At 46.9% G+C, this 26,033-nt stretch overlaps 1 protein-coding gene across 3 annotated transcripts in view; it reads left to right on the plus strand.

Moving 5' to 3' along the window:
* Positions 1 to 238: 238 nt before the first annotated feature.
* Positions 239 to 26,033, plus strand: part of UXS1 (UDP-glucuronate decarboxylase 1) — a 95,163-nt gene continuing 69,368 nt past the window's right edge. The window contains exon 1 of one of the 3 annotated variants that reach the window (XM_025353809.1): positions 239 to 481. In XM_025353809.1, the coding sequence (XP_025209594.1) occupies positions 388 to 481 (94 nt within the window). In that variant the 5' untranslated portion in view covers positions 239 to 387. The remainder of the gene's footprint in view (positions 482 to 26,033) is intronic. The other 2 variants (XM_025353808.1, XM_025353810.1) reach the window with 2 other exon arrangements.

Below are 26,033 nucleotides of genomic sequence, written 5' to 3' on the forward strand. Positions count from 1 at the left end.
AACCGAGCAGCACTTCCCGGCTGGCGCCCGCGCGCTACAGCTCGGAGAAAACAGACCGGAACGCGCATGCGCCGCGCTGCGCCGCGCCGCGCCGCACCGCACCGCCCACCAGCCCTCCAGGCCACATTCTTCGAAAACCAGGACAAGAAAGGCGGCAACTGCGCCTGCGGGGAGAGAAGCCGGAGGAAGGGGGCGGAGCCGGAGGAAGGGGGTGGAGGCGCGCGTGCGCGCTGATCTCGCCGGCAGGAAGCCCGGCGCGCGGGGGCGGGGTCTCGCGGCGGCAGGGGGCGGGGCTCTCGGGGCCGCTGCCGCCGCCGCCGCCGCCGCGCATTGTGTAGCAGGCGGGCCCCCGCGCGGCAGGGCCCTGGACCCGCGCGGCTCCCGGGGATGGTGAGCAAGGCGCTGCTGCGCCTCGTGTCTGCCGTCAACCGCAGGAGGATGAAGCTGCTGCTGGGCATCGCCTTGCTGGCCTACGTCGCCTGTGAGTGCGCGCCCGCGGCTAGGTGGGGAGCCCCATTCATTCCCCGGCTCCGCGGTGGGCCGGGCGGCGGTGGTGCGGAGCCCCGAGGCGGCCCTGCAGCCCCGCGTTGCTCCCCGCCCCGGGCGGGACCGGCGCTTTCTGCTCCCACCCCTTTCCACTCTTGCAGCAAAGCGGGCCAACTTGGGCGCACACCCCCGACAGCTTAGGCCCGGGCGCGGACCGCGGACGGAGGGGCCCTTAGCCGTCCTCGGGCGGCCCCCGGTCCCTGCCTCCTGTCCGGGGAACTCGGCGGCGGCGCTGTCGTCCACGTCGCGCTGGGAGCCGGCGAGAATCCCGGCCGGCGACTCCGGAGCGTGCCGCGTGGGGATACCCTTGGGGACACCCGCGGTCGCGCCGCGGTGTTGGTTAAGTCGGATAAAAATACTGTGGCCGTTGGCAGAGCCCCCGCTTCGACTGTTTGCTCCTCAGGAAAATTACTCAGCGTTTAACTCTTGGGGAGCCAAATGTGGGCGGCCCCCCGGGCCGCTGCCGTGGCCAGGTGTCGGGGCGCACGGGCACCCCCATTCTAGGTTTTCCCCCGGGGCTCGGCGGCCGGGCCCAGCGGGCAGGCAGTTCGGTGGCCGGGCGGGGCGTGCCTGCAGCTTCGCCGTGCGCGGGTCTAGTTTCTGTCATCACTCACAGCGTGCTGCCTGGAGACGGGGCAGGAGGGGCACTTCGCAGGCAGGTGGTGGGCCCTCTGCTTATTAGGGAAGTCAGAAATCGTCCTTTTTAAGATCTATTCGTTGGGCATATGTTTTAATTGCTGTTGTTAATACGTCACCAAGTACCGAAATTGGACTGGAAATAGCTCCCAGTGTGAGCTGCGTTTGAATGCTAGCCACCGAGACACACTGAAATGAAATCACCTGCTAACCTGTTGAGTTATCAAGATCTAATTCCCGAGGTTAGTGGGGAATCACTTGTCTGAAGTGACTTCAGTTGAGCTCTAAGAAGGCAAGTGTGAGTAAATCCAGCCTGTCTGCTAGAGCCCAGCTGTTCAGGAGGTGGAGCTGGAAAACCCCAGCAGGACTCCGGGTTGCTAGGGCAGGTTTCAGGCCTCGGATGGGTGTTAGATGTGAGTAGTTTTGCAAGGGAGGAAGAACTAGTCTGAAGTGTGTGTGGTCAATCTTGAGTAAGAAAGCTGAGACCCAAGAGGAAAGACCATTTAAAGTTGAATAACTATTTATTATGGCAATAATACTACCTTCATTTGTTGAGTGCTTAACCGTGTATGTGAGTCTTGATTCTTAGTGCCATTGTCTGAATCATTCAGCAACCCTGGGAAATCGGTGCTATAATGATTCCTGTTTTAGAGGTGAGGAAGTTAAGGCCAAGAGAGATTAGGAAATTTACGGATGATCACACAGATAGCAAGAGAAGGAAGGCCAACATTTGAACCCAGAAGGGTCTAGGAGCAGGAGCTAGAACCCTGGTCTTCCGACAGCAGTTTCCATTTTATTTTGGGGGTATTCTAAAGTTGCCGCAAGGGTTTAGAATTAATAAACTAGGAGAGTTATGGAGTCATGGAATTTTTTTTTTTTTTTTTTTTTTGAGACGGAGTCTCGCTCTGTTGCCCAGGCTGGAGTGCAGTGGGGTGATCCCGGCTCACTGCAAGCTCCATCTCCCGGGTTCACACAGTTCTCCTGCCTCAGCCTCCCGAGTAGCTGGGACTACAGGCGCCTGCCACCACACCGGGCTAATGTTTTGTATTTTTAGTAGAGACGGGATTTCACCATGTTAGCCAGGATGGTCTCGATCTCCTGACCTCGTGATCTGCCCGCCTCGGCCTCCCAAAGTGCTGGGATTACAGGCGTCTGCCGCCGTGCCTGGCCGGAAAGTTTTTTTTAACCTGTTATTCATCTAACCAGGAAATCTTACCAAGTCCTTACTGTTGTTGCCGAACTTGGCACCAGGAGACACCATGGGCTGCTAAAACACCTGGTCTGTGCTGTGATGGTACAGACCGTATACCACAGTCAGGCACATTGGTTCTCAGACTTAAGCATGCATCAGAATCACTAGGGGGTTTTTTAAAAACACAGACTGCTTGTCTCCCTCCTCAAGATTCTGATTCAGTTGGTCTGGGATGTGGCCTGAGAATCTGCATCACTAATAGGTTGTTCTGTATGCTGTTGCTGTGGCCTGACCCCACTTTGAGACCCACTGGCCGAGATGGTGAGGTGGGCATGAATTGGAAATGAAGGTTAAATTACAAACTGGTGTGAGGGAAAGGAATGAATGAGAACTGTGGCAGGAACTCCTGAGTGAGAGCAATCAGGTATGTTTGTTTTCTTGAGGAATCAAAAAATGAGCTGAGAATGGAAGGCTTATGTAGGAGTTAACAGGGAGGTCACAGGAGAGAGCGAGTTCTAGGAGGAGCAGTGTGTGCAGAGGTCCTGCGGCAGCCAAGAGCAGGCAGTATTCTAGGAATGCAAAGAAGGATGGTATTGTTGGAGTGTGAAAACAAAATTACAGCCATGAGGCTGCCCAGGCAGACAGAGGCCAGAGCAGGCAGGCAGGCCTGGGGTGCAGCCCACGACATGGGTGATTTTAGCTATGAGGGGTTTAAAACAGGGTGGAGGCAGTGTTAATAAGGAGCAAGTAGGCTAAGTCTGAGCCACTCTGCAGGGAAATATGTTACAGGGCTTGTGATTGATAACACCCAAGGACGCTGAAAATGTAGTCCCTCAACCGTAATGTCTGTGTTTTCTAATCTCTGCTTTTCCTAATTAATAATCTTGTCCTCCCTGTTACAAGTAAACTCTCACCACTGTTTGAAAAAACTGTCCATACTTCCCAATTCTTTATACCCTCACTGTTAGCCAGTCTCCGTTGCAGAAATGCCCTCCCTGTTTCGGGAACAGAACTCAAGTTCTGTTAGCCTTTCTCCTTCTGCTCCTTACATCTTTCCCAAAGCCTTTGTTACTTACTCTGGCCCTGAGTCTCCTCCTTGATACCACATAACTCTTCTTCATGTCTTGGGGTTGACCACCTGCCAACTTGCGTTGTACTTGAGTTCTTTCCCGTTCATATTTTGGCTTTTTCCTCAATGAAATCCTGATTCTGAGGACAGGGATTGTGTCTTACGTGTTTCAGCCCTTGTAGCATTTATAGCAGTGCTCATGGCTCATTGAAAGAACTCAGTTTCTACCCTTTGTACTGAATCAAAAATCAGGCCAACCTACTAGGTATCTCCTGGGCAGACTCGGCTTGAATAACCTTTAACGTATTATTTTTTTAACATGCATATAGTGTAAAAAGTTAAGTAGCTTCTGCGGGGCCAAACAGTATCCCCTGCCGCCATTTCCCTCTCTCCAGAAATAGGCACTTTACTTCTTTTTTTTTTTTTTGATACAGGGTTTTGCTTTTGCTGCCCAGGCTGGGTTGCAATGGTGTGATTTCGGCTCACTGAAACCTTGGCCTCCCGGGTTCAAGTGATTCTCCTGCCTCAGCCTCCTGAGTATCTGGAATTACAGGCATGCGCCACCATGCCTGGTTAATTTTGTATTTTTACTAGAGACGGTTTCTCCAGGTTGGTCAGGATGGTCTCAAACTCCTGATCTCAGGTGATCCGCTGGCCTTGGCCTCTCGCAGGCTTGAGCCACCGCACCCAGCCCCTAGGCACTTCATTTCTTTTAGCTGATTATTTTGGTATTTATCTTTGTGCCATTGAATCACCTGGCTTCCTGATTTTTCAGTTGTAGATATTACCTAGTGACTTTGTTCTTTGGGAGATGATTTTTTTCTTCTCTTTGCCCCCGTGCATGCTGTCTACCCTCCTCTATAGATGTGGTGTAATCTCACGGAGATCAACATGCAGTGTTTACAAGCGTGACTATGTAAATGCTGTTCTAGTAAGTCATGTTGTACGTTACTTTTTGTTTTCTCCAGCGAATAATTGGCCGGTGTTCTAATTTGCTCGCTTTCTATGTAGTATGACAGATCCCACTGCAAACTCTTTGCCAGTTGTCGCATCTTCCCCCACGATGTTCACGGGCATCAGGATGCCCCTCTGTCAGCACCCCTACCTGAAGAAGGGCCCCGGAGCCTTCTACTGAAACTTGTGTATGCATCTGGGGATCAGCTGCCAGCCTCACCACCTGCACCCACATCAGCCTGGACCTGCCCACCGCAGGGCTTCTGTCTCCTGACTTCCTCTTCCTGACTCCCCCTTGTTTCACTCCCTGGTTTGGATGTGATGGGAGGTGAATTTTGAGACTTTACCCATTAGTATGTTTTCTGCCTTCATGTCTGATAGATTGATAATATAGAATTATACAAAAAAATTTCCTTTCGAATTTTTGAAGCATCGATCCAATCCTTTTTGGCCTCCAGTATTGTTGAAGAGTTTCAAGCCAGTCCTTCTCCTTCTGAAGATTGTAGCGTCTTCCTTTCATCCCTGGTCACCAGTGTTCACCACACATGTCCAGCCCCCTGCCCCCCAGGTTCTTGGTAGGATTGCCCTCCCTTCCTCACTCCCTGAGCTTGATGGCCTCACATGGTTGCTGTGCCAGTGGCCTGCCCGGGAGCTGAGCGGAAGTGCTACTTCCACTTCTGGGCCTGCACTTAGCTGCGAGTGTAAGTTGCTGCCAGAGTTTTCCCTCCCTTTAGTTTGGTTCTGAACTCAGCTTGACAGTGATGATACTCAGCTTGCAGAACCCCCTCCTACCCATGCTGTGACCCTGTTCGATTGAAATAAACTTGAAGAATAAATCTTTGTTGTTTCAGGCCTCTGAGGGCTTTCGGGCTGCTCATTGCTGCAGCTTAACAATGCCTGCCCTGACTGATACATCCATGGTGTTCTGAGATACACAGTGCCTTGGTATATTTTATCCAGCATGTTGGGCATTTTTGTGCCCTGGCAATCTGGAAACACTTATTCTTTAGTTCTGGGAATTTTCTTGAATTATTCTGTGGTGATTTTCTCCCCTCCCATTTTCTATTTTCTCTCTTTCTGGAACTACTACTATTCTGATAAAGGATTGCCAGACCAATCCTCTTATTTTCTATTTTCTACCATTTTAAGGTTGTTGCATTTTTGGGAAGCCTCCTTATTTTCGTATTTGGACTCTTCTAGTGATTTTTTTATATTTTATTTTTGCCATACTTTTTTCACGTATAAGAGTTCTTTTTTGTTCTGTCAACTTTTTTTAAAAAACTAAAACATGGTCTTCAGTTCATGGTATATTCTCTTGATTTTTAAAAATTTTGTTTTCTTTTCTCGTTGCTGAAGGATCTCTTTCCTCTAGGCTGCCTTCCCGTTTCTGTGTGAGGCTCTCCTTGGATGGCCTGCCCATGTTTAATAGTGGGGGACTCGGCGGGGATGGGCAATGCCTGCTGTGAGCTGAACCTTTCCTTGTTGGGGCCTTCTGATCTCAGTGCTGTGGGTCGGTCCTCCCGGGCTGTTGTCACAAGACTCTCCCTGGTCCCTGCAGGAAGGGGAGGCTTGGCTGCCTGTCTCCTGGAGCCCAGTGAGCGAGGGCTGCAGCCTAATCAGTAACCTGATTGTCCCTGGGGGATCTGGGCTCTCCTGTCAGAGACCCTGATTCCACTCTCTTCAGAGATGGAGCCACCTGTCTTCTCCCAGGGCGGGACAGGAGCTGAAAGTTGTCCTGCTTCTTAGATATCTTTGAAAATCAGACTTCCTGTCTCTGCTGCCTCCACACCCATTGCAGATGCGCCAGGCCTGGCCAGTTCTTGACCCTGTCTAGGTATAAATGGGCCGTTCCACTGTCCACCCGTGTCCGTGTTCTCTCCATGTCCCCACATTCACCCATCTTCTTTTTCCCATCCAGCAGAATTTTGGTGCCTGTTCTCCCCTCCCCTTCTCCCTGTCCACATGGATTGATTCCTCAAACAACAAGAACAAAAAAAGAAATCAGGGAGGAGGGATATGGAGAGAGGGGCCGGGAGGAAAATAGATTGCCTATATTCAAGAAAAGAAAATAAATCAAAGACAAAAGACATTTTCTGATATTTTAGTGGGGTTTAGGAGCCATTGTCTTTTCACCTTTAGCCTTTGAAAATTAGAGTTGAGGCCGGGCGCGGTGGCTCATGCCTGTAATCCCAGCATTTTGGGAGGCCAAGGCAGGTGGATCACCTGAGGTCAGGAGTTTGAAACCAGCCTGGCCAACATGGTGAAACCTGTCTCTACTAAAAATACAAAAAATTAGCTGGGCGTGGTGGCGGCCGCCTTAATCCCAGCTACTCAGGAGGCTGAGGCAGGAAAATCTGGTGAACCTGGAGGCAGAAGTTGCAGTGGGCCAAGATGGTGTCGTTGCACTCCAGCCTGGGCAACAAACGCAAAACTCCATCTCAAAAGAAAAAGAAAAAAAGGAAATTAGAGTTGTGACATCTAGTAACGTTTATGTAATTTTTGGTGTATCATGGATTTTGTTGTAGTGACGTTTTAGTTGTGGTACCTTTCTTTCCTGCCGGTGTTGCTTAACAAGAAAAGAGATAAAACCTGAAAACCATATGAAAGAGTGTTTTATGTGTCTTAGTTTCGTGTTTATGGTAACAGGCTTCAAACTTCTCTGAGGTTGGGACTTTGGTTACAGTACAGTTTTGCCCTTAATATAATCAGCTCCTGCATGATTGGCAATTGCCCTCATAATTCACTCGGGACACAATTTCTGGCCTCTGCCTTGGATGATGTGCAGCAACTTAGATATCACTGTGATGCCAGAGGACCCTGGGGGAGAGCAGATGGCTAAAATCCAACAACCTAGTACCAGTGGCATTCCCAGGCTGACCTGAGCATGAGATCAGCTTGGGCTTGTCAAATGCAGGCTCCTAGGATCCTCCTAGGCCTGTATGAGCCTGGGGGTTGGAGGCACAACCTGGAAATTGTGAATTTTCAACATTTTCAAAATTTCCATGCAGATTTTCTATCTTTTCTACTAAAGGAATATTTTAGTGAACACCCAAATACTCTCTGCCCAGATTCACCAGATGCCTACATTTTTTCCACATTTGTCTTTCTCTTACTTTTTTGTATATATTTTATGTATACTTTTTTTGTTGAAATATTTGAAAGGTGCAGACATAACAGTATTTCACCTTCAAGTACCTTCATATATCTCATAAGAATAAAGGTATTCATCTATATAATCTCATTACCATTATCACACCTTAAAAATTAACAAAATAATATCATCTAAGATATAGTCTATATTTAAATTTCTTCCCATTGTACCATAAATGACTGTGATAGCCTTTCTGAGAATTTTTTTTTTTTTTTGCTTCTGTTTTTTTGAGGCAGGGTTTCAATCTGTTGCCCAGGCTGGAATGCAGCGGCACAATCTTAGCTCACTGCAGCCTCGAAATCCTGGGCTCAAGTGATCCTTCTGCCTCAGGCTCCTGAGTAGCTGGGACTGCAGGTGTGTGCCACCACACCCAGCTAATTAAAAAAATTTTTTTTGTTTGGTTTAAAATCTAGGACCCAGTCAAGATTTACATGTTGCATTTGGTTTTATGTCTCCAAATTTAGCCATAATAGCCTGATTTTTTTGTTTGTTTGTTTCTCATGACATTTACTTATATATATATGTGTGTGTGTATATACATATGTATGTATATACGTGTGTGTGTGTGTGTCTGTGTGTGTGTGTGTAAGCCCAGAGCCGTTTTCCTATAAATGTCCCACATTCTGGATTTATCTGATTGTTTCCTTATGATTAAGTTCAATTAAACATTTTTATAACAGTGCTTGCTAATTGGTGGTGTTGGGAACATGTAGTGTCTGGGCTAGTCCCACTTGACAGTGTTCAGTGTGACCCCTGGAGGGAATGGCCTCTACGCTGCTTCATTTTGAAGGTACATTTTTGCAGTTTGCAATCTGTGGAGTGATTCTTGCAGCCTGTGCGAATATCTTGTTCTCCAGCCAGTGCATTTCACGTCCATTGACGATCCTTGCCTGGACCAGTTTTTATGTTGGGGATTGCAATTAGTGGTTTTCTAGTTGTGTAAATCTTTTAATGTTTGTTAACTGGTGGTGTTTTGAAAATAACTTTCCCTCCCTCTTTATTCTCTCACTGTATTAGTTTCCCATGGCTGCTGTAACAAATTACCCCAAATTAGGTGCCTTTGAAACAAGAGGTATTTATTATTTCTCAGTCTGGCGGCCAGAAGTCTGAAATCAAGGTGTTGGCAGGGCTGAGCTCCCTCAAGAGGGATGCCCGTAAGACCCAGGGCATTGAGTTGGCATTTTGCAGAGGGATACAATTTGGGCAGTGGAGTTGAAGGTGAAAGTGATGGAATGAGCAGAGGCTGGAGTGGCACAGTGCCAGGATCATGAGTCTTTGTGGCCCATAAAGGCAGAACGTGTAAGTCTGACTAATTACATCCACAAAGACCTTTTTTCCAAGTGAGATAACAATCACAAATTCTAGGAATTGGGATGCGGACGTAGTTTAGGGGGCACCGTTAAACTCATAGTGATCATCTTTAATCACTGTGGATCGGTAGCTTCTTTTAGTCTTTGAGCACTTCCTTGATGTCTAGATGTCTCAGGCTCATCTTGTTCTTTTTCTGCCCCAAACCTGGAATCAGCTGTCTCTCCAAGGAGCCAGAATTGAGTGGAATCATTGGCCACTTCCTTGGTGTCTAGAGAGTGGGCGAATTGGTTGGTAGTATGGGAAAAGCACACACACGTGGTATCAGAAGTGTTCTGTAGGTAGAAACAGGGTTTAGGACTTGGGTGTCTTTATTTTCAACAATTTTCCCTTTTTCCACCATAGTTCCTAAGAAAATGGACAAGATAAAGTGGTCAAGGTAAAGTGCTGAGTACCAGGAGAGAAATGAGACCTGGGACTTGGAGAGAACGGGATGCCCATAAAACCCGGGGCATTGAGTTGGCATTTCGCAGAGGGATACAATTTGGGCAGTGGAGTTGAAGGTGAAAGTGATGGAATGAGCAGAGGCTGGAGTGGCACAGTGCCAGGAGCAGGAGTCTTTGTGGCCCATAAAGGCAGAAGGTGGAAGACTGACCTGACATAAACTTGATCTAATGAGATGAGTAAGCCTTGCATAAGAATTTGTGCAGCATGAGAGAGATTTTGATGAACATGCCTGAAGTGTTCAGACATTAGGGCAGGGCAAAGTATAATCAGTTTTGCATTTTGGGGTTGGCCAGTGTGGCCTGAAATGTGCTTTGTGGTGTGCCTTTCTCCTGTGCTGCCTACCTTTTGTAGATATGTGACTGGATTCTAGTCCTGGTATATGATATGTATGGTACTTCTGTACAGGCCAGTGCTGTGATCTGAATGTTTGTGTCCCCTGGAATTCATATGTTGGAACCTAATACCTGAAGTGATGGCATGAAGAAGTGGGGTATCTGGGAGGTGATTAGGTCAGGGGGCAGAGCCCTCATGCAGGGGACTAGTGTCTTTGTAAAAGAGGCCCAAAGGAGTTCATTCTTCCCTTCCACCATGTGAGGGTACAGCAAGAAGGCACCGTCTGTGAATCAGGAAGTGAGCCGTCACTGCCAGTGCCTTGATCTTGGACTTCCCAGCCTTCAGAACTGTGAGAAGCAAATTCCTGTTTATTAGCCACCCACTGTGTAGTTTATTTGTGATAGCAGCCTGAACACGGACTAGCTGAGAAGTCAAGAACATGTCTAATGTGAGGTTGGAGAGCTTTCACAAATAGATGTTGAACAGGTGAGGCCAGTTACCAGATTCTTCATGTGTACTGAACCCACTTTAATGTCTACTGCAAATTTCTTTTCTTGCTTTTTGTCTTACAAATATGACAGGTCTGAGGAATCACCTGAAGGGCAAATGTGGGGAGGAGTAATTCAGGGTCAGCCCTTTTCTTTTTCTTTTTATACATTTATTTTTTTCTGAGGTGGAGTCTTGCTTTGTTGCCCAGGTTGGAGTGCAGTGGTATGATTTTGGCTCACTGCAACCTCTCCTCCTGGGTTCCAGCGTTTCTCCTGCCTCAGCCTCCGGAGTAGCTGGGATTACAAGTGTGGTCCACCACGGCCAGCTAATTTGTGTATTTCTAGTAGAGATGAGGTTTCACCATGTTGGCCAGGCTGGTCTTGAACTCTCGACCTCAGGTGATCCACCCACCTCGGCCTCCCAAAGTGCTGGGATTACAGGCGTGAGCCACTGTGCCTGGCAGGATCATCCCTTTTCTGAATAAAGTTGTCTCACCCTGATTCAGCTCACCCTGTCACATGGTGCTAGCTTTCTAACTTTCTGTTTCTTTTTTTTTTTTTTTTTTTGCACTTGTAAAATGAAAATACTCTGGTCTCTTTTGCCATGCAGGTAAAAATAATTTGTTTTAAATACTGTGAGGAATTGAGGGAATTTCTCTAAAGAGATGGTAGCTTCAGCTGATGAGCCTCAAGGGAGAAAAGGTGTTGTAAAGTAACCTGCAACATACAGGGACTCTTTCCAGGCAGGAAGGGCAGTGACCGCCAGCAAGTGGGAACTTCTCCACTGAGGGGGGCCGAGGGTTTCCTCATTGCCCTGCTTTTAGAAGGGCCAAGAGTGAATTTGGAGTTAATCCATCAGTTTCTTTTTGGTTAAGCTTTTTAGAGTTGCTGTAACCAAAATAAGTAAGTGAAATAAAGCAACAGCAGAAAACATTTGAACTTCAAAGCAGTCTTTTTAGAGGGAGTCTGGATGTGCTAGAAAAGGAAAACAATTTTGTTAGGGTGGTGAGATCTTGGAATGTTATTCTTAGTATCTTTGAATTTTTTATAGTATTTTTAGAAATTGAAAGCAAAGCATGCTGGTTCTAAGTTAGAATTTGGTTGACGATATACTGGGGTGACCTTGCTATTTTTTTTTTTTTTTTTTTTTGAAAAAAAGACATGAGCAGGCAGCTGGGTTTTATCAGCAACAGAACATTGGTGGTGTAGGATGGCTTGGTTGTAACCAAGGGAAAGAACCAAGTTGTTCTGACACTCATCAAGGGGCCTCATGATGGCTCTGGTGGAAATGGCCATTAGCTGTGAATAACAGGTCCTCATAAACAGGGCTTCTCAGCAAAACTCATATACTGCCAAATCAGGATCTTTTTCTTTTTTTCCTTTAGGTTTCTTTTGCTGTTCTGTGCAATTTAATTCTGATTCCCTGCTTCCTTACCCCAATGCATCCTAGTTATTTAAAAAACAGAATTTCTATGCTAGGTTCTTAATACAGTGAGAGGACCCCACTACCCCAATGGAGACGCTCTCTGCCCTCCTTAGGCTTCACCTTACCTGCATTCCCACCCCACCGCCACCCACCAGTGCAGATGCTGAAATGCAGCCCTCACTTTGGGCAGGAGAAGTGGCACCCAACTATCCTGCAGTGAGGTGTGAAGAAGGGAGATGTCTCTCCATTTCATAGAGGGGGAAACTGAGGCACAGAGAATGAGCCCAGAGCACTGACAACCCTCTGGGTTGGGGCGTAGCTGCGGTAGCTGAGGGTCATGCCCATGGGTGCTGTGGTTTCCTCCTAGATTCCCTCCCTCACCTTTCTCTCTCTGCCCCTTTTGAACACAAAATGAAAAGGCTCACTTAAAACCATTATTAAAATTTTTTAAATTCCCATTTGAAAATGACAAAATACAGGAGAAATAAGAAAACAAGGTGCTCAATGTGGAAAAGCTAGAGAATGAAGTGCAAAGAAGAGAAAAATCCCAAACCTCTTAATTTCTGCATATTAAATTGCCTTCCCATCCAGAAATAGCACCTAGCTTTTCTTTGCCGAGCTTGTTCAAGCGGCGGCCCGCGGGCTGCATGTGGCCCAGGACAAATTCATAAACATTCTTAAAACATTATGAGGTGTTTTTTTTTTTTTTTTTTTTTTTGCTTTTTTTGCTCATCAGCTATTATTATTGTTACGTGGGGCCCAAGACAATTATTTTTCCAGTGTGGCCTGAGGAATCCAAAAGATTGGACATCCCTGCTTTAGACAGACCTTTCTTTTGGCCCTCAGGAAAGTTTTGTAATTTCTTTCTTTTGCGAAGTGTATTTCCATCAAGTTTCTCTTTAGCATTCATTCTACATCAAGATCAAGTATCAAATATATTACTAACAAAACTTTTTAACAGTAAGCAATAAAGAGCCCTGAAGTCATAATCCATCTTTGAAAAAATTTATCCTTTGCCTTTTGTATGAGTGCTTAAGTTGTCTACATTTTTCCCATCTTGTTCTTAACGTTTAGAAAGTGCCCTACTTTCTGAAAGAAATAATAGAGCTTTACATGTTATGTCGGATCCTAGCACTAGCAGTCCTGGGTTTCTTAGATCATAGTAGTTCTGCCTAAAAGTGGTGGTGAGAAGTCTGAATTTACTTTTACTTTTTCTTTCTAACTAGTATGATTGTTTTTGTTGTTGTTGTTGTTGTTGTTGTTTTTGGAGACGGAGTCTTACTCTGTAGCCCGAGCTGGAGTGCAGTGGCACCGTATCGGCTCACTGCAGCCTGCCCTCCTGGGCTCAAGTGTTTCTGGTGCGTCAGTCTCCCGAGTAGCTGGGACTACAGGCGCACGCCACCATGCCCGGCTAGTTTTTTGTATTTTAGTGGAGACAGGGTTTCACCATGTTGCCCAGGGTGGTCTCGAACTCCTCCGCTCAGGCGATGCTCCCGCCTGGACCTCCTAAAGTGCTGGAACTACAGGTTGTGCTACCATGCCCCACTTGCCCCAGCTTTCTTTGCCTTAGGCATTCTAAAAATAGTTTCATCCACGGTTATTCTCAAACCTAATCTGTGGTGCTGGCTGGAGCCTACTGAGAAGGGAGCGTGTGCTGGGAGCTGGGGCCAGTCAGCAGTTTTCAGAGAGGCGTTGGCATTTAATGGTGAGGTTCCAGAGCCCTGCCCCGAGCCAGGGACGTGATTGGCAGGAGGAAGAAGAGTACAGGGCTGCTGCGGGATGTGCCTGTAAGGATGAGGGCCCTGATGCTTAGCCTCACTGGTCACGGGCATGGGAGGGGCGAAACTCCAGTGACCACTCTGCAGCACTCTGTGGGATGCCCCCATGAGCTAGGAGGGTTTCCCTCCCCTTGGTTTTCCTCTTTTTCTTTAATGAATCTGTTCATTCCATCAAAAACTAAGGAGATTCATTCATTTGGTAACCTTAGGGTAAGTATATTTCATTTTCCTTTGTTATCGTTTGAGGTAAAATATTGTCACATTTCTGTAGGTGGACCCTACATCTCTTTAAGTAGAAAAAGGCAAAAGAAATAGCATGGCAACATTTTCTACCATGCCACACCAGGCGTCATTGATATTTGCGAAGTTGGGAGGAGAGAAAGAAGGAGAATCCACTTCTTATCATTTGATATTTGTCTGTAGGAATTTGCAGGATCAAAGTCCATTTTTGCTTTCTGGAGATCAGAAGTGGTCTGGAAATTTTCTTTCTATTTGTGCCTCCCTATTCTGCTCCCCAAATTTGATGCTATCCTCTGGCATTTCGGATGAAGAGGTGTTTTGTGCTTGTTAAATGGTGACACTGGACTAGAACCTTGAGTGAAACGTGTGAGTGAGTGCCACATGTTTCCAAGTTGATTGGTGTCCTGCTTCCAGTGACAGAAGGTACTTGATTTTCTCAGGTGGAGATGTGCAGATAGTGTATCTTATTTCCAGTTCCAAGAATTAGTCACATAGTTGTTACTGAAGTATCTATTGCAGAGCTTTCTCTCTGTAGTATTTTTGCGGCCAAAACCTAAGGTGAGGTGGAGAACCTGGGAAGGTACTTGGTGGTTAAGGGTGGTTTATAATTTGGATAGTGAGATGCAAGGGTCATTGATATTTTACATATATTTCTGGGGCTTAGTTTTAATTCATAATTTTAACCATCAGTCTGGAAGTATATGGAATGCATTGCTCCCTTCCAGCTAATCCTGTTCACCTTCCCGTAGGTTAGAATGTCTTAAGTGCTTTTAAAATGTAAATGGTTTTATGCCCTTGATTTTTCTGTGCTTTGCTTTTTTACTTTATATGTGGAGGAAATCTTTCTTTTTTTGAGACGGAGTCTCGCTCTGTTGCCTAGGCTGGAGTGCAGTGGTGTGATCTCAGTTCACTGCAACCTCTGCCTCCTGGGTTCAAGTGATTCTCCTGCCTCAGCCTCCAGAGTAGCTGGGATTATAGGTGCATGCCATCATGCTTGGCTAATTTTGGTATTCTTTTAGTAGAGATGGGGTTTACCATATTGGCCAAGCTGGTCTGGAACCCCTGACCTTGTGATCTGCCCGCCTCAGCATCCCAAAGTGCTGGGATTACAGGCATGAGCCACCGCGCCCAGCGATGGAGGAAATCTTTCAATGTAGAGATCTACCTCATGAATCCATGGTTGCACAGAACTCTGGTAGATTTATGTCATAGTGCCTGTGCCTGATGCATGACGGAGCCAGAGAGGGAGACTGGGCGCCCTTGGGATGAGGAGAGAGCCAGACACCAGTGACCGTGCAGGGCTTTGCTGCACAGAGCAAAGGTAACATGAAGCCCTGCTCCCAAGCTGTGCCCAGTCCAGCCCACAGGGACCTGGTCCTGAGCGAACTTTATCAGCACAGCCCTGCCATCCGTTAGAAAAAAGGCCCATTAATGATCAGACACTGATTATTTCTTGGTCAAGAAGTACGAGTGTGATAAAAGAAGCTGGAAGGCATTCTGTGGTTCAGGAAGGCTGGGGGGCACTGGGTGTGCTCAGAACTACACTGCCCAGCTTGCCACAGGTGATGGAGGAGTGGACATAGGGCAGGGGCAAGGGGGCTGGGTGTGGGGGCCAGTGCCAGGCATCCACTAGGGGGTATTCTACTCCACGTGGAATATTGTAAAAGAGATTGTGGAGCTGCTATATATACACACACACACACACACATACACACACACAGACACATAGGCACACATGTACATATACACACATGTATACACACATATATACATACACATACACCCACTTGTATATATTTACACACACATACACACACTTGTATATGTATACATACACATATTTGTATATATACACACACGTATGTATATACACACACATACTTGTATAGACACACATACTTCTTGCCTTGTCCTTGTACATTGTTTATTTCTGTTATAATGAACTTAATATAGTGGTACATATACGTATATGTGGGGTGCATGCTCAAGACTGATAATTGGAAGCAGGTAACCAGATTGTTCTGGAGAACTCAGAAATCTTGAGCAGGAAAAGGACAAAGACTTTTTGGACAAACCGTGTAAAGAAGGGAGAAGTGCCACATGGGATGGCATAGACAGAAGGGCCCGGAAGGAGGCGGCCTGGTGATGCAGTGGCCAGGGCCCCCACGCGGCGGGCACAGAGATGGGGGACACGTGGAAGAACACATTGTCAGCATCTGCCAACCATGATGGAAGAGCAGTGAAGAGGGAGAAGGGGCATCTAGAATTCAGTAGCGCCTGAGACAGAGGAGGTGCATGCAGAGGAGTTCTTCTGACATTTGACTCTGTTGTTTGTCTTACTAAAATGTGGAATGTCTTAAGACGAACTGAGCAAGTGAGAACACAGGTGAGTGACCAGAGCAGAGGGTCTCAGATTTGGGCCATATCAGCATCACCTGGAGCCTTGCTAAGGCCAGATGGCCGGGCCACACCCCAGAGTGTCTGCTTTGACAGCTGTCCTACTCCAGGCTGCAATAACAAAATGCCACAGACTGGGTGGCTTGTAAACAACAGAAATTTATTTCCCACAGTTCTGGAGGCTGGGAAGTCCAAGATGAAGGCCCCAGCAGATTCAGTGTCTGGTGAGGGCCCACTCCCTGGTTCATAGATGGTACCTTCTCACAGTGTCCTCACATGGCAAAGGGGTGAGGGCACTCTCCGGGGTCCCTCTTAAGAGGGCACTGAGCCCACTCATGAGAGCTCTGCTTTCCCAACTCAGTCACCACCCACAATCCTCACCTTGGAATGCCAATATATTGGGGGTTAGAATTTCAACATATGAATTTGAAGGAGACACAAATATTCAGACAGGAGCCCTGCATGGGACCTGAGAATCCATATCTCCAGCAAGTTCTCAGATGAGGCTGCTGGTGCGGTTCAGGAACACACCTTGCATAGCTCTGGTTTGAACAGGCCTTTGTGCTGTTCTCCCTTAGAGGATTCCCTATGGAAGTGAGTTTCTTTTATCCAGGTATTTTATTCTAAAATAAACAAATATATACATGTATAGCTTTAAAAATGCATGTAGCTAGACCAGGCTTGGTGGCTTACGTCTATAATCCCATCACTTTGGGAGGCCGAAGCAGGTGGATCACCTGAGGTCTGGAGTTCAAGACCAGCCTGACCAACATGGTGAAATCCCGTCTCTACTAAAAATACAAAAATTAGCCAGGTGTGGTAGTGCGCACCTGTAATCCCAGCTACTCAGGAGGCTGAGACAGGAGAATCGCTTGAACCCGGGCAGTGGAGGTTACAGCAAACCGGATCGTGCCACTTCGTTCCAGCCTGGGTAACAGAGAGTGAGACTGCATCTCAAAAAAAAAAAAAAAAAAAAAATGTAGCATTAAAAAGCAAAAACATTGACCCTGCTGTATGTGTTATCCTCTAAGTTGTCCTTTTTACTTAACGTTGACATTTTATGTGCAAAGACTTTTAAAAGGTGCAGATATCATCTGCAAAACCCATACTTTTAACCACCTTTTAAAAAAAGTGATATCTTGGGGCAGATTTTTTCCCCTGGGCATATTGGTAGGATTTTATTAGGTAAGCCTATGGGAAGGTGTGCGTCACAAACAGGGGTTTTATAGCCGAATTTCAGAGCCTACCATCTGGGATTGCGAAAGGCTGCTCTTTTGCCTGCTTCTGGAGGCAGCTAATTGGAGTTCTGGCTTCCTGGAGGGCTGAGAGCAGGGCCCTCTGCTTTAGGCTTGGAGCATGCCAGTTGCTAGAGCCTGCTCAGGTACCCCACATTGCCTTTTTATTTGGGCCACTTTTCATCCTGTGTAACCACTTAGGATGAGCGCAGGCCTGGAAGGCTGAGGGCGGCGGCGGCGGCAAAGGCTACTCAAGTCTGGACATGCTTCAGGAAGTTTAGAGCTAAGGCTCCTTCAGGCTCAGGAGTAGGCATGGTTTCCTGTTCGGCAACTGCCGCTCTTTGGCCTGTCATGATGCCTGACCTTTGAGCACCTTATTCTTTTGGTAGGAACTAGCAACTGCGAAGCCCCCTCAGCCCAGGGACACATCCCCCTTTCTTACTCGAAGAATTCAACACAGAGCAGTATCTTCTCATTTGAACCTTCTGGTCAGCTTAAGACAAACTTTGAATGCTTTTCTTCATAGAAGAATGATGCATATTCTTACCTGCTTTAAGAAAACATTTCAGTTGTGCCACCTCAGGATTTATCCAAGGCAAGTCAAAGATTTGCCCTTTTCCGGAGAGCTAGGATGATTGGGGTTCTTCGGAGGTGAGTAAGGATGCATCTTTCCTATGTACACTTGTTTTGTTCAGATGGGAGGTGGGAGGACTACAGTCAGGTGGGGAGCAGCCTGGGTTGGGGGGATCAGGATCAGAATTTTCCGAAGATTCAGACTTGGCGCTTGACTTCTACCCAGGTGGACCAGTCTCCATGCAAAGCTGTGCTTTTGACTGGAGGAGGGGGCAGATACGCTTGGTAGGGTATGCTGTGGGTGAGGAGGGGTTTAGCCCTATATTTGGCTTGATTTGAGGGCTGTGACCTGGGCATATGAGCATCAATAGATTAAAGGTGGTGACAGGTCCAGCTCTGTTTTGGTTGTGGTTATGTTTCACTGCTTAACCAACCACTTTAAAACATAGTGGCAGAAAACAGTTACCGTTGTATTTATACCCATGGGTTTGATGGGTCAGAAATTTGAGATGGGGATGGCTCTTCTTCGTTTCGTGATGCCTGGGACCACACCCAGGTTAGAACATCCATTTGCAGGCGGCTTCTTCACTGGCAGGTCTTGACCTTGAGGACAGACTCAGGCTTGACTGTTAGGGTGCCCACAGGCAACCTGTCCAGCCTCGGGTGGTCAGACTTCATGCATGGTGGTTCAGGGCTCTGAGACTGAGTGTCTCAGCAAATGTGGCGGAAGCACTGGCCATCTGTGACCATCTAAAGACATCATATAGTGTATCTTCTGCTCTTCCCTGTGGTCCAAGCAGCCCAAGACCCCCAGACTTAAAAGAAGGACATAGAGACACTCCTCCTGTCCCCCCATGCAAGGTGTGCCAGATAATTTTTGGACAGGTTTTAAAAGTGTCACTTTGGAGTCTCCCTTTGGGTATAAAGATTCCATGTCGCTTTGCTGCAAGCACTTGGCAGACAAGCTGTTTTACAACTCAGATGAGGCTTTTTGATACAGCTCACATGTTCAGAAAAACTTGAGAGGAACAGCAAACAGTCCAGCATCGGAATGCATGCAGCAGCAGCATTCTGGAACTTTCTCTGCCAATAATACTTTCAGTGTGCTCAAGGTGCCCTCTGTTTGTACAAGATTTCCATTTTGAATGCCTCTCTAAATTAAAGTGTTCCTGCTCTGAGCACTGGAAGGTTGGAAATCACTATTCGTTCTCCTGAAATGGGGGGCATCTTTCACATTCCAGGAGGCTTCACTGCCCCGCTGAGGATTTCATGGAGGTTGATGTCACTCAGTTTTTGTTTGAGCATGTGCCACGTGGCATCGAGGATGGGGGGATTAGCTTAGGGGATGTGTTTGGAAATGAACAAGGCGCCTTTATTCCGTGCAGATGGGAAGGAATCTGGAGCCCTTGACAGATCATGCAGGCCTTGGACTGAGGCCTCACTTTTGGAAGGGTGGCCCGGGGTGGGTGGGCGCTAGCTGTGTGGCCTCGAGCAAGTCACAGGCTACCTCTTGGGGCCTGTCTTCCGCTGTGGGATGGTGGCGATACCATGACTTTGTGATTAGAACCAACATAAAAGGCCCATGTGGAGTAGGTGCTCAGTAAGCAGCAGTGATGCCAGCATTGCCACTCTTACTGGGCACGTGCCTTGGTTCTGTTACAAGGCCCTCCCCAGGGCTGTGGCCTCTCACCATGTGCACCCCACACAGGCCCTGGGTTGCGCCTCTGGCTGGTGCGGGCCTTCAAGCCCCGGGCCTCAGGTTCTGTTTGCCTGTGAGACATCTTCATGTGGGTTGCTACAGGATGCCCTGAGCTAAGCGTGTGCTTATCTCAGACCATCCTCCCCTGCCCCAGCTGTCTGCCTCAGGTGCTCTTATCTTGTGACATTACTGTCCTCACCCTCAGGACCTGTGGGCTCTGCCCTCTGCATTATTTACTTACTCTGTGTTCAACCCTTCCCTCACCCATTTGTCTCTCACACCTCTGCTTCCAGATTCGCTCAGGCTACAGCACCTCACTGTCTCTCATGCTCCGAACAGCTGTTCGTTGCCTCCTGTCCGGAGCCCAGCTTTCTTGGAATAATATAAAACACAACGGTGGGAATGATATAAAACACAACAGTGCCCATATTTGGTTCATAAACAGAATCTCCTGGGGCTTGTTAGGAAAACAACTGTCCTGCCCATCTTGACCTTGTTGCTGCATCTTCCCTTCCCCAGAGGCCTCTGCTGGCATTGCTGCCTCCGCCCCTCCCTCTTCCTCCACAAGAATCTCCTTCTCCCTCCGGGAATCTTCCCATTTATGAGTATGTGGCCCACAGGCATCTTCACGCTACTCCCCAGGACTTGGGTGACTGCAGCCTTTACTTCTCCACCGTGCTTTGTATATAGGTGGCTGCTGGTCATTTTCCTTCGAGGACAAGAACTCCCTGGACTGGAATCACCCTAGTCCTTCTGGTATCCCTTAGAGCAAAGGTCAGCGAACTGTGGCCCGTGGGCCATATCCAGCCCACTGCTAGTTTTTGTGAGACCCAAGAGCTGGAAAGTTTTCACGGGTTTTAAATGGCTGAAAAAAGTCAAAAAGAAGACTAGCTCACAGCACCTGAAAATTACATCAAATGCAAACTTCTGTGTCCTTCAGTACAGTTGTGTGGGAGCACAGCCATGCTTTTACAAATTATCCTTGGCTGTGCTCACGCTCCAGTGGTAGAGTTGAGTAGCTGGGACGGAGATGTCCCACAAAACCAATATTTGCTATTCTGGCTCTTTTAATAGAGTTTTGTGGGGTTTTAATTTTTTTTTTTTTTTTTTTTTTTTTTTGAGACATGGTCTCACTTTGTTGCCTAGGCTGGGATGCAGTGGTGTGATTATGGCTCACTGCAGCCTCAGTCTCCTGGGCGATTCTCCCACCTCAGCTTCCTGAGTCGCTGGGACCACAGGTGTGTGCCACCATGCCCAACTAATTTCTGTATTTTTTTTTGGAGAGACAGGATTTCACCGTGTTGCTCATGCTGGTCTCAAACTCCTGGGCTAAAGCAGTCCACACTCCCGAAGTGCTGGGATTACAGGCATCAGCCACCACACCCAGCCTACAGTTTTCCGACTGCTGCCCTAGAGTAGCAATTCCCAGTCATTTGGGGGAGCTTTGTAGTCATTCTTTCAGCAAATATTGAGTGAGTACATGTTATGTTCATCTGTCTCAGTACCCTGGATAACAGCACTGAACAAACCAAAATGGGTGCTCCTGTGGAGCTTACATTTTTTTGTTGGGCACAAACAGGCAATAAACATAGACGTAGATAAATAGGTGTATTGGCTGGTGATAAGTGCTGTGAAGAAAAAGAAAGGCTAAGTGGGCTGTTGGTGGGGGTGCTCTTACAGATAGATTGGTCAGAAGACCTCTTTGATAAGGTAACTTTTGAGCTGAGCCCTTGGATGAACTGAGAGAGGAAGGGAGGAAGGGGGAAAGGTGAAGAGGCAGTTGGGAGAAGTGTAAGTGCAAAGGCCCTGAGGCAGGCAGGTGGGGCAAGTCTGAGGAATGATGAGGTGGATGGCCTGAGCCTGGACTCTGAACATTCAGAGAGGTGGGCAATAGGTGGTGGCAGCAGGTCCCCAGATCCCTTAGGGTAGAGGTCCTCTTCCCTCGCCAGGGGTCACAGTCACCTGGGGTACTTAAAAAATACAGCTGCTGGAGGCCTCTGCAGAGATTCTGATTCAGCAGGTCTGAAGTACAGACCTGTGGCCTGGAAGGTCCTGGATTTTATCGGTTGAGACTGGAGAATCAGATCCACATTGCCCCACCCCTGACCCCATCTTCGTCAGCGTTGGGGCCTGCAGAGCCCTTGCAATGCTAAAAGGCAGTGTGGATTAGGAACCTTGGCTACTGGACCTCACACATTGCTTGGCTCCTAGAAGATACTGAAATAAATGTTAACATTTTTAAAAAGAGACCTGCATTTGCCCTGTGACTGATGGCCTCTGTTACTATTATTTTGGGGCATGCCTTTTCTTTCTCTGTGCATGCTTCAGTCTAAAGGCCTAGGCCTCAATAAAGGGGTAAGTTCTTCAGCATCTAGCCAGTGGTGGCTGATCCACTTTTATTGCAGGAAGTGGGGGCACGCTGTTTCCTGTAGTCTGAGGTGGACTCCCCCACTGCTTGTCACCCAGCCAGGCCTTTGGGAAGACTTCTCCATGCCCTCTCTGGGGATCCTCCCTATACTTGCTACATTTCCATCACAGACCCCACATCACCTACTGGACAGTAAAGCAATGTGTGCAGGGTCTTAACTTGTGCATCTGCAAGTACTGAGTTTGTTGAATGAATGGGGGATGGATGAGCAAGGAAGGATTTTAGGAAACGTTGGAAGGAAGGCAAAGCCTGCATGAGGTCCCCACAGCCGGGGGCTGCCTTGATTTCACTGAGCATCCAGCAAGCTGCTTTATAGGATGTCATACTGTAAAGAAGGGCATGCCTTACATACAGTGTTACATAGATAACGTAGGGTAGGAGAGCAGTCTCCCTAAATCATACTTCCTTCCTGTGACTTAGTGTAAAGGTACATATGCTTTCCAGTTTAAAATAGTGGTTGGAATGACTGAGAAAAACATGCTAAAGCATACTGTAGCCATTTAAAATGGACAGGTATAAAATGGAAATGGTGATTTTGCTTGATCCAGCCTTGTAACATTACTTGAAATAGGACCATTGAAATTGCTACCCAGATCTGGATTCCTGGTGAAGAATCTGTACTTTGTGTGTGGCCTGGCATTCAGGGACTCAGGCTGTATCTCTATTCTAAAACAAATGTGCCTCTTAAAATCCTGGGCTTTGATGGATTCTGAATTGGTGGTTTTTCATTCGTTTGGGGTCTTGAATTCATTGACGGACCTTGACCTGTGAACACACAATTTCACGTGTGCTTTCACATGAGACTCCCCTCTAGTCTCCCTGAAACCCATTCAGGGATCCGTGGAGACCCACAAACTTCAGATTGGGAGACTGTGTTCTAAAAGGATTGATCTCATGATAGCTGATGACTGTTTAAGAAATCAAGTTAGACTCAGAGAGATTATGAAAGTGTTGGGTTAGTATTTTAAATTTTTCTTTGTTGGAAAAGGACACTGATTTTAATCATACCCTTTAAAACACTCAATATTTCACTCTAAATGAAAATTTTTATGAGATAGATTTTCTTGAACTGGGTTTCCCTGCATAGCTTGAAGTCTGGATACCAACATAATGAGAACTATGAAGCTGATGTGCCTCAGTTTACATACAAAGTATTTTTAAAATTTATATTAAAAATTAAAATATCTTGAAAGCTGTGTAAGGGAATTCAGTTATAAGCCCTTTGTCAATAACTGAATAAGTATCTTTATTAAAATACTTACTTTTCTTAATATCGATTCCTGGTACTATATAAATGGGTTTAATTCAGTTCAAATATTTGTAGAGTGCATCTGTTAGTAATGCCCAGCGATCTGTTTGAAGCACTGTAAGGTGGGTCAAAATAACTCAAGCAGGTTGCAAAAACTTAAAAGCAACATTACTTTAAAGTAATGTTTAACTTTTAAGGTCTATGCCCTGCAACCTTTCAGGCTACTCTACACAAAACTACACAAAACTACTGCTCCATAATTGTTGGAAATTGCTTGTGTCTTTCCATTCGGAATCTGTGCAGCAATGTGGGGGTTTGTCCTGCTTTGCCGTGTGTGTGTGTGTGTGTGTCTGTTCTTTGGTCTGGGCTGGGTATTGGATTCTGTCTGAAGTAAAGCAGGTAGAGCTTTTGATAATTTGAAAGGAGGCCAGAACACTTGACATAAAAACATTGTAAAGATTAATTGGTTATATCGCGTCTGAAGATAAAAATAAGCAAGGGATAACTGTTATAAGAAAAGGGAAAAATTACTTGGCATGCATTCAACTAATTTTAGTGCTTGGACCACGAATGCCTGGTGTAGCAAATGTAAATATGAAAACACCTCATCTTGCAGAGAGACCCACCTGTAAGGTACCAATTAGAACACAACATGTAGCAGGCCTTGGCCACACAGCAGGGCCCTCAGTGTCTCCTGGAGCAGGAGGGATGATTGAAGATGCTTTCTGGAGAATAAAATCTCAGATGAGTCTTGGAGGTGCAAGTGCCCAGGACACCACCTGTGGACGAGCTGAAGGGTTGGGGACAGCAGGTGGTTTAGGGAGGGTGGAGAGTCCCATGCAGGGGGCTGCTTGCAGGGGGCTGCTCTGGAGGTCTCAGTGGGGAAGTGTGGAGGTCTGAGTGGGGAAGGAAGGGATTCATGAAGCCTCCTTTGCAGTGTGAATCAGGAGGTGCAGCTGGGGAGGACAGGGTATGTCTCCAGGTGCGTCTCCAGCCTCCAGGGTCAGTGGAAGAAGTCTGAGACCCAGAAGTGAATCTGGTCCTTATCTGCTTATATCCATTCTTACCCATTTATGAAGGGTGGTAAAGCTTTGGCTGTGGCTTGGGCATCATTCGCCAGGGCTGATCCTGGGAAGAGATAATTAAGGAGAACCAGTGGGCAGGAGGAAAGGGCTCAGGACATCATGGTCAAGGAAACTGAAGGTGTCTGGGATGGGTGGCAGTCTTCACTGCTCTGAAATGAACTGAGGATAGAAGGATTGAGATATTTCTGTGAAATCAACTTTTTTTTTTTCCCCCAAGACAGGGTCTCACTTTTGTCACCCAGGCTGGAGTGCAGTGGTGCTGTCTCAGCTCACTGCAACCTCGACCTCCTGGGCTCAAGTGATCTTTCTGCTTCTGCGCCGCATCCCCCCCGCCCCTGAGCCCCCGAGTCCCCGGCCCCACCGCCGCCTCCCCGCGGCACCCATGTAGCTGGGATTACAGGCACGGGCCACCACCCTGGCTAATTTTTTGAGATGGGGTTTTCACCAGTTTGCACAGGCCGGCCTCAAACTCCAGAGCTCAAGCGATCTGCCTGCCTTGGCCTCCCAAAGTACTAGCATTACAGGCATGAGCCACCGCACCAGCCTGAAGTCAGCGTTTTAAACTGACTCAAAAAAAGGTTTGAAAGAAAAAACTGAAAAAGCAAATAACCATGGAGTGATTTGAAAGGTCTGCCAAAAGGTGCTACCCACCCAGAAGGCAATAAGAGAATGAATGGATGCTTCCATAGCATGGAATACTATTTTCAGTAAGAAAGGGACTACTTTGTCTACTTTGGTAAGCAGCTTAATCCTACAGCCAAAATGAGACAGTACACTTATTTGGGATATATAGCACAGTAAAGAAAAGTGCACATGGGTTGGGCAACTGGTGGCTCACAGGTGATCTTTGTGGACTCTGGTGGCAGCAGTGCCTGGAGTCCGAGCTGAGGACTGACCCAGGTGTTCACCAGGTGTCTAGAAAGAGGCAAGAACAGGACAACAAGGACATGGAGTTTAGTAAGGGTTAAATTCTCTTCCCTCCTTTTTTAAAAGTAAGTAAACACTTAACCACAAGGAAAATTAAACAGTTACTCATGTCACCATTTAAACTCAATATTTTGGAAATTTCACAGTCTTTTTTTTTTCCCCAATGCATTTTATAGAAGTGAGAGTCACACTGTATATATATTTTTTCGTCTGGTACTGTCATAACTGCATCATGTTACAGTGTAGTTCCATAGTCATATTTAATGGCTTTCTGATTTCATCAAATGGCTGTATGACAATTTATACAGCAGTTCTCTAATTGTGGGATATTTTGGCTTATTCCTTTTTTGTGTGTGTGATTATAAATAAGGCCATGACATTGGTGAGGGCACTTTTGCTGTATGTTTACTGATTTCCTGAGAATAAGAAAAAGACAAAATCATGTGGTCCAAAGGTGTAAGTGTTACAGGAAAGGGGTCCCGATCCGGACCCCAAGAGAGGGTTCTTGGATCTTGCACAAGAAAGAATTCAGGGTGAGTCCTTAAAGTGAAAGCAAGTTTATTAAGAAAATGAAGGATTAAAAGAATGGCTCCTCTATAGAGAGGGCAGTTCTGAGGGCTGCTGGTTGCCCATTTTTATGGTTACTTCTTGATGAAACGCTAAGCAAGGGGTGGATTATTCACACCTCCTCTTTTTAGACCATATAGGTAACTTCCTGACGTTGCCTTGGCATTTGTAAACTGTCATGGCGCTGGTGAGAGTGTAGCAGCGAGGACAGCCAGAGGTCACTCTTGTGGCCATCTTGGTATTGC

The sequence above is a fragment of the Theropithecus gelada genome, chromosome 13, assembly GCF_003255815.1.
Source record: "Theropithecus gelada isolate Dixy chromosome 13, Tgel_1.0, whole genome shotgun sequence".
Taxonomy (NCBI): domain Eukaryota; kingdom Metazoa; phylum Chordata; class Mammalia; order Primates; family Cercopithecidae; genus Theropithecus; species Theropithecus gelada.